The sequence below is a fragment of the Gigantopelta aegis genome, chromosome 10 (genome assembly GCF_016097555.1).
Source record: "Gigantopelta aegis isolate Gae_Host chromosome 10, Gae_host_genome, whole genome shotgun sequence".
Taxonomy (NCBI): domain Eukaryota; kingdom Metazoa; phylum Mollusca; class Gastropoda; order Neomphalida; family Peltospiridae; genus Gigantopelta; species Gigantopelta aegis.
The window spans coordinates 9,232,844-9,242,167 of record NC_054708.1 but is presented as its reverse complement, the minus strand read 5'-3'; the positions used below and the strand labels follow the sequence as shown (position 1 = coordinate 9,242,167).

The window sequence follows — 9,324 nt, the reverse complement described above, 5'->3', positions numbered from 1 at the left end:
TCTATAGTGAAAAATATGCCCTATGGTGTTTAAAAACTGGGGTCTGTCCCTTTAATACATAGCAGCAAAAACTCTATGTTACTTGTGATCCCGCTGCCTGGGTAAGTTTTACTCCCACCCAACCCCTTTTTTTGTAGGCTAAGTACTGCCCTGACAATGCGATATTTTCCACAAGCAAAACTTGTTAAGTCATTCAGTGTGGCTGAAACGATATGTGAGACAGTCATATATTAATTACATCCATATAAACGTGGCCATGCGAAAAGATTACCCACACACATCCCGCAGTCAAAAGCTGTTGTATGCTGTGAATAACGTTAAGGTGGTCTCACCATACCCTTTTGTTAACAGGCTTTGTTGAATGTGGTGTTGCCAACTCAAGTGTGAAACAGCTACTTCGCGGGCTGTTTATACGTGTTTATATATATGTGAGACGGTATTAGTGTACATGTAGTAGCAAATTAGAAAGCCTAGATAGTTTTAAAAGAGACACAGGTACAAGTAAGTTACAGTCAAAGCAATTTCATCAATCAATCATCGGCCATTGGATGTCAAACATAATCTGGTAATTGTGACACATAGTATTCAGAGAACACACGATACATTTTTCCATTAGCAGCAAGGGATCTTTTATATAAACTTTCCCACAGACAGGACAACACATACCACGGCCTTTGATATACCAGTCGTAGCACTGGGTGGAAGGCGAAAATCCCGATCAGAAAATGCCTCCACCGAGGGTTTCGATCCTTCGAGCCATGAAGCTCACACTTCGAGACATAATTTTTATTTGTCACTCGCTTTAAAGCTCGAGAACATTACGTGTATTTCACTCAGGACATAAATTGGATGACTGGCAACTCGATTATAATCCTCTATAGCACCAATACCATCATTTCATTTCATTTCAACTTATTTTCGTGCGTATATCCAATTAAGGTTCAAGCACGCTGTCCTGGGCACATACCTCAGCTATCTAGGCTGTCTGTCCAGGACAGTAGGTTAGTTATTAGTTGGTTAGTGGTTAGTGAGAGAAAAGAGGGTGTAGTGGCCTTACACCTACCCATTGAGCCCTTAAGAACTCGCTCTGGGTTGGAGCCGGTACCGGGCTGCTAACCCTGTACCTACCAGCCTGTAGTCCGATGGCTTAACCACTGCGCCACCGAGGCCGGTCCAATACCATCCATTAACAACTACAGTAACATAAACCGAATATTTGTATCTATAATTTACATTTCATATTTTAAAAGTAATTTTAATATAAAATTAACTTACAAAGACAGAAATGTCGGTCTATGTTCAATGCGATAAAAAAAAGAAGAAAGAACGAACAAAATTGTATAATTAGCCAGTTGCATGCGTATTTAATTCTGTTGGATACGTCTTTAACAGCTATAGGAAGTTATTAATCCTTACTGTTAAATACATGTTACGGTCTATAGCACTCAAACAGTACGCAACGATCACACATCGGGCGCCGTTTCCGATTCCACGGGCAACCATAGTTTCCAATGACAATGTGCCCATGAGTCAATGCGTAGCGATCTCCGCCGAAGCCTTTGACTGGAGGTATTTACCACACAAACGTCATCGATTAGTAGATAAGTAGGACATCTGATCGACTCTTTAAAGGCATTCAAATAAATAATAGACGCAACGATTGCAGATACGATCTCTTAAAAATGCGAGTATCAGATTTAGTTCTGAATATAAAAAGAATCGAACCACTAACCGCAAACAGTCACAACACCGCGCATTAATATATTAATGCATCCCAGTTGGAAATAGTGCACAAGTATCTTCAGATTACATATCCAAAAAATCGTTAAGCGGATTAGTTTTAAACCGTATAAGTTATATAACGATAATGTTATGAAAATTCGGATCTCAGGGAAGAGACCAGGGGACCTGTCACCCCCCCCCCCCCATATATATATATATTTTAATTTTTTTTTTTTTTTTTTTTTAAAGTGTCCCTATTTTTCAACAATATGTTTACAATTTTCATTGAAGTGCGCTTTGTAGAGAGGTGGCCATGGCGCCCTTATGCCTATGATCCCGTCCCTAAAATATGTCTGAGCCCGCCCTTGCTTAGCGTTGACACAACTGGTCAAAGGCCGTGGTATGTGATTTCCTGTCTGTGGGAAAGTGTATATAGGTTGCACTATACCAATTAATTTCCGGCTGGGTCGAAGTTCGAGGTGTACCGAACTTTTGATAGAGAAGTTAACACCACAAGTCCTGTGATTGGTTATAAATGTGAGTGTGTTGGTTGTAAAAAAAATTAGTTTCATCTGGGCTAAAAATGTATGCAATTTTATTTGATGTAGTACCACCGTGTCAAGTAGCCTTGTGCTTGGAACATGTATGGGGTACCTGTAAAAAAAAGTACTAAAATTTTGTGCGAAACTAGGGGTGTTGCAGAAACATCTGGTTATACCGAAAATGAGCCATGAAAGGTACCATTTTCTGCAGTTAATACTTTGAGGTAGGGGTTGTAGTACTGATATTTATGGGTCACAGTTTGGTTGATATATTGCATATAGTGTTTTTAAACACAAACGTTAACATGGTCGCCTATGGGATTTGAATTGGTATAGTCCAACCTATAAAACATCCCTTGCTGCATATGTAGCGGTTTTCCTCTGTTGACTACCTGTCAGAATTACCAAATGTTTAACATCCAATAGCCGACGATTAATCAATGTGCTCTAGTGGTGTTGTTAAATAAAACATACTTTAACTTTGAAATAAACTATTTATACTGAAGTTGCAATACTCGTCATATTCCCACCCAAAACAAAAGGAGGGCCGCATTTTAACCGTTAAACGAAACACTAGTCAGGAGACAATGGCAAGTTAATATACTCAACAAAATTAAGTACGGGCCAGTAGATACCAGCCCTGACGCAGGCAATTGCAGGGCTTGGTGGACTGGTATACTGCCACTTGTATAACAGCAAAATGAGGCGACGCTCTGGCATAAGAGTGGCTAACTGAAACCTTTAGCGGTCAACCTAAGTTGGTTTTTTGTAAGGTAGTTGTCAAGGAAGAATACTTCATAAAACAAGCAGCCTTGTCGATTTTGATGTATTTTTCACAGAATATACTCTGACCTAGAAATTGTATTGAACTGCATGGAGTAATTAATAGTTGTGTGCAACCATAAAACTGAGGTGTGTTTAAGTAAGTGAGCACTCTCAAACAATTTGACTTGATGTTAGCTGTAAAATTCAATCTAACGAACACATGCAAACGATCTGCTTCGAAAACATGTCACAATTATATTAAATAAATTTCTGGAATGTTTTTTTATTTTATTTTATCGATAAATAAATGAGGAGGAGGCGACATTAGGGATTTAACAATATTCCTTCTCGCTGTTTCAGTTTCGACATCGTGGCGGTGCTGGGGTGGTGCCTGGTGGCACATGGACGACCAGCACAAGGAAGATGTTGGCCGCCCCCTTCAACGAAGAAACCTCCGTGAAACCCGGTTCAGCACCTGGTCCCTTCAAGACCAAGGAAGCAGTAAGCAAAAAATATATATCTGTCACTTGTTTCCTGCAGTATCACTGGCGTAGGAAGCGGGGGGGTGGGGTAGGGTGGGGTAGGGTGGGGTGGGGGTTATGGGGGTGGGGGTTATGGGGTGGGGGGGGGGTTGGGGTGGTAAGGGGGAATGCAAAATACCAAACCACCACGTTACTATTTGTGTAAATGTAAACATTTCTGAACAAGGTAAGAACTTTTGGAAGTTAGGGCATCCTATCTTCGTTTTGTTGCACAGATTTAACAAAAAGCTAAATATATGTAATGAAAGCTAATGGGTACATGTATATAGTGTTTAACACTGTTAGCAGGGGGTACACGAAATACTAGTCGCGGATCGAAGGTTGGGGAGCAAGGGTCCGTCCCCCTAAATTTTGCGACAGTACTATTTTTATTATATTTTTTCTTCTTTTTTGTTTTTACGTTGGAAAATCCGAGAAATCATTCGAGAACGTTTGTAGCCTTCGGCCACACGTCATTGGGCGCCCCCACCCCCTAAATGGATTTTATGGATCCGCCACTGAATACATTTTGTGGATCCGCCACTGAATACAAAATGGAGCAAAAAGTAAAATATACCGTGGACATAGAATATGACATAGAATGAGACAAACGAAATGAACGCCAAACTGTCTTTTGCGTCTCATTATTAATAGAATTCTTTAGATGTGTTTCGTATTTTTTTTATGAACACGTTGTTTAGTGTTATATAACATAAAGGAAATAGCTAAAAATATTTTTAAATGACGAGTTAGCATTAAACTGAGGCCAAGGGGGAACACGAACCGAAAAACGTCCACAAGCCCCTCTTTATACATGAATTATTTAAAGCCCGTGAAAATCAGCATGAAGTTTAGTTAATCTACAAACCTGTAACACATTGGAATAAGATTATGACAGAGAGAAACTAAAGTCTGTGGTGTGTAAACAGGGATGTATGTCCAAAAATAGGCCAGAGCTCGTCTAGATAACCAATACTTCTCAGGTCTCACTAAACAGATCACTTCCGAGTGAGAGTTCATTGATCACGGTCCACTATAGTTCCTAATTGTGACACATGTTATGGTTCACATATTCACCTCTAGGAAATGGTGAAGAATTAAACAATATGTATGTTAATGGTAAGCCTTCTGGCTGTATTTTACCCATGTCATTTTGTAATATTGTGCATCGACCTTTTGGGACATGGGTGTACAGCGCAAGAGACAGTCAGAGTGAATCGGTTAATGAACCACTTGTTCGGACCGGTACTACAGCCAGATGCGGTATTATAGCAAAAAACTGAGACGGAAATGTTCTCAATTTTGGAGTGAAAATAAATGCTTATATAATGTATGTTCGCAATGGTGTATGTTGTCAGTGCCAATGAGAACCCGTTCTATTGGCAATCTTCGTTTGAAGTTGGGCAATTTAACATGGGTTTCAATGGCAGATGACCTCAGACGAACGTGCGTTTTCAGAATTATGAAAATGCATTTTAGGGTATTATAAAAACGTAGATAACTAGAACCATTTCAGGTGTACAAAAATTAATGTTCTAAATAATAAAGTGTAAGTATTTCTAATTTAAAATTATTAAAAACGTAATTTATAGTGAAAAATACGTCGTAGTGTTTAAAAACTAGGGTCTGTCACTTTAACATAACAAACGAAGATTGAAGGTTCTGTTTATTTTGACTTACACTGTGCTATGCATTACAATTATGTTCATTGTTGATGTCAGTCGTCTTTTCCTCCCACAGCCAAACTACGGGACAAGCAACCGATTCTCGGATCATGACAACCGAAACTCCTTCCAGTACCATGGCGTGTATCTAGGCAACGTGAGTGCGGGATTTACTTTCATTCTAGTCATTGTCACCTCGACTAGGCGAATTACACCAGTCCACTTACGAGGATTATGTCTTCTAGTTCTATGGCCATTGGAGTATCATGGTCAGAAGTCAATCCGTGTGAACAATGCACTGTACTACATATTATGTATGTGTTTGTATTGAGTTAATTCAAGTACATATATTTATTTTATTGTAATACATATTTGCATTGTAACTGGAGTGGTAGGACGTTAATAAATGATTGTATTGGAATAAAGAAAAGGAAAAGGATATAAATGTACGAGATGGAAATGTCAATAAGGCAACCAGAAAGGACATCCGAAGAATACGTTTCAAATATGTACTGATTAGTGCGCGCGCACGTGCGCTCGCGAATGTGATTAAATATGTATGCGTCTCTGTGTCTACATATATCTGTGCGTGCGCGTTACGAATGACTTGAAATAGGAAGTAATGTACGTCCTGTTGTTATTTTTAATAGCAGGCCAAAACAAACATGTCCTGTTAAGAAAAACATATGGCCTGCTGGAAATATGACAGCATCCATGAGATGAAGGAAGGGCTTCGGATAGTGTATGCTAAAATAGGACCTCTGAGATGTATGTTAGAGCATTATAGAATTAAAATAGAACAGAATCACGAGCTAACTAGATGGTCGGTCATACATTTATTGGTGGTTTTAGCAGGTAAAAAACGGACTGCTTTTCGCATGCCACTATTTCGAGCCCTGGGCCCCTTCCACGAAGCGATCTTAGCTATAAGATCACCTTAATTGCATAACTACCTGATGCACTTAAGGTGATCTTAGCTCTAAGATCGCTTCGTGGAACGGGGCCCAGGCGTGTACATCGTGACATGTACAGATATTTCCCATTGTGATTCAAAGTACGCACTGATGTTTTAAAGACGCAGACCCTAGTTTTAACCCGTAAAAAGAAACACAAGTTTGGTTAAGTTACAAACCTGTAACACATTTGGATAACGTTACAAGAGAGTGAAACAAGAGTGTGAAGTTGAAACGGTGAAATACTGTTAAAAATAGACTTCTTCTTCAGCAATCCCGACCATGTCAGATGGGTAGTCCGGTATTGTGGACGAAGTCCGCTGTCTGCCTAAAACTCGACTCTATAACTGTTACTTCTCAAACGCACGTGCGTTAAAAAAAGAAAAAAAGAAGCATTTTGTGGTATTAGAAACATCAGGATGACCGGAAAAGCTTTGGTTGTACGGAAATGGATAATCTAAACAATAACATATAAGTAAAGTTTAATTTCAGTAATCATAAACGGCTCTAATAGTAAAAAATATACCTATTGTGTTTAAAAACTAGGATCTGTCCCTTTAAAGTTGTCGGTTGTTTTTTTCAGGGACGAGACACGAGACTGTTGGGGAAACACTTGATCCCGATCAACATGCGCCTCCACCACACGGAACCCGACTTCATCAAACACTATTCTTTGAAACCGGTCGACAGGAACTTCGACTCGCTGTACCACGACTCGTTCGAGGGCAAACCCACGCCCTTCCCGCCCGTCCATCGGAGGTTTCCCAAAACGTACAAGGAACCTGCCGAGGGACCGATCAAACTGGACACGACCACGACAGACCGGTTCAGAAGCCCGGATGTTCCATATAAGACGCCATTACACGTGCTAGCGTTGTCGCAGGAGCCCTTTCCCAAACACAATCGTTGGAAATATTCGTATCAGCCACTCAATAGAGTTTACCCACAGTACGACACGACGACGAAACCTCTAGTAGACAACATCTTCAACCGTTACGGAGCTGACTTTATGACACAAGGAGAGATGAATAATAGTTTTATATACTAATTAATATCCAAGTGTGTATTTTCACAACCATTACGGAACTGACTTTACGACACAATGAGAAATGAATAACAGTTTTATATACTAATTAATATTCATGAATATATTGTCACAACCGTTACGGAGCTGACTTTATGACACGATGAGAGATGAATAATAGTTTTATATACACTGTACTAATTAATATGCATCTATATACTGCCATACCCGTTTTCAGCAATGATGCTCACTGTAGTGCTTTGCTTTAGCACTGGTGACAGTGAATATAGTTCTAATCTGCGCTTGGGGAAATTGTATGCATATAAAACTAGAGGACACGCGAGCTACAACCTTTTATGTCATATACTGATGCAAAAAAAAAGGCAACACATGGAGTTGTTGAGCAAATTTAAGTTACTGCTAGATAGTAATATGGGTCTAAATTTCAAAAGTTTCAACTTCTGAAACTATGGTTTGAGATTTGTTTTGTTTTCACTTACTATTTGTGATTCTTTATTCCTTTCCATCATGTAATATATATTTCATATATACTGTACGTTCATTCAAATTGAATAATTATGTTTAGATAATTTAATTCGCTGCATGAACGTATGCATTGAGAGCACTATAGTATACTAGAATGTAATATTAAAACTATTAAGAAGCATCATTTTTATTAACTATTTGGGGGTGTCAATAAGCGTACTAGACCGGGGGGGGGGGGCAGGGCGGGGGGGGGGGGAGCAGGGCGGGGCAACTGCCTCTCCCCAGTGCTGGAGCAAAACATAAAATTCGGGTAAAAATTATATAAATATTTAGGCAAAATGTGCTAAACTGAGACCTTTTTACCATGTATTTTCATCATTCTACCCTCAAAATTAATTGTAAACATGAATAGTGATTCGTTTGCAATCTTATATAGTTGTAAATGTTGTTATCCAGATTTCAAAAATGGGATCCCGTACGCATATTGGGGTGTCATTGTTTGTTTTTTGTTTTTAAAAACTGTAAAAAGGAGGAAATTATTGTTACATTTTCTAATGTATTCATACACCGGGTTTGCAGTTTACTAATATATTTGCTCAGATTGAATATGACAAAAGGTCATGTGTAGACAGGTCAGTTCCTTTGCATCATGTTATCTTGACCAGCTGAAAGGAAGAACAATGGGACGGGGTGCGTGCGTCTACCTTGGGAAATTCTATATTTATTTGTGATATTTTTAACTGTTATGTACACGATGACATTTACTTTGTTAGACAATTCAGTATTAAATATATATATTTATTTATTGATAAGAAAATAAAGTTTATACTAAATTGTTTTTAAGTTGCATGTGTTGTTATTGTTGTCCCAAAGCCCACGGAATGAATTTGAAAGTGGGAGAAATGGACACTGTCAGCACGAAAGCCCGGGGGTGGGAATGGGGTGGATATTTGAGAGTCTGAAAGGTCAGAACCTATCCCGAGAAACTTTACATTTTCAGGTGTTCAAATACATTTCCTGCCTTCTGAGTACAGTGACAGGGATGAGTGTGTGTGTGTGTGTGTGTGTGTGTGTGTGTGTGTGTGTGTGTGTGGGCGAGGGGGATGGCCCCAACGAACCACTCCCCCCCCCCCTGTTCCGCAGGCCCAGTGCCCAGATGGAAACGCACAAATGGTTGTTTCATCGAGAAAATAATCTCCAATGGTCGTTGTTTACATTAAAAAAAAAATTTTTTTTTTTTTTTTTTCATATACGGTATAAGTATATGCCTTCCAAAGTTAACGTATATTATCCTCAATTTTCTTAGGACAATTAAAAAAAAAGTGCTTCGTTTTGAGGTGAAGTACTTTTAAAACTCACACTGGGTCTGAACCGGTACAGTGTATGCAGTGCGTGTGTGTGCGTCCACGTGAATGCATGCACGTATATGTGTGTGCATGTTTGCAGATGTATGTGTATGATGGATGTGCGCATGTATGTGTGTCACGTGTGCGCGCGTAGGTGCCTGGAATTCTTGTGCATTTTTGTATACACTACTTGTATACACGAGAATATCACAGAGACGCATTGTGGAGAAGTTCTATAATGATCCGACGATCAATCACAATAAATGGTCTTCAACTGTGGCTTTCTTATTCCGTCTACACA

At 39.3% G+C, this 9,324-nt stretch overlaps 1 protein-coding gene across 1 annotated transcript; it reads left to right on the top strand.

Annotated features, from left to right (window-relative positions):
* The first annotated feature begins 3,366 nt into the window (after positions 1–3,366).
* On the top strand, positions 3,367–8,515 carry LOC121384374. Its single transcript, XM_041514747.1, has 3 exons — positions 3,367–3,530; positions 5,291–5,371; positions 6,751–8,515. The coding sequence occupies exons 1-3, from the start codon at positions 3,453–3,455 to the stop codon at positions 7,213–7,215; spliced, it is 624 nt and encodes a 207-aa protein (XP_041370681.1). The 5' UTR covers positions 3,367–3,452; the 3' UTR covers positions 7,216–8,515.
* Positions 8,516–9,324: the final 809 nt, after the last annotated feature.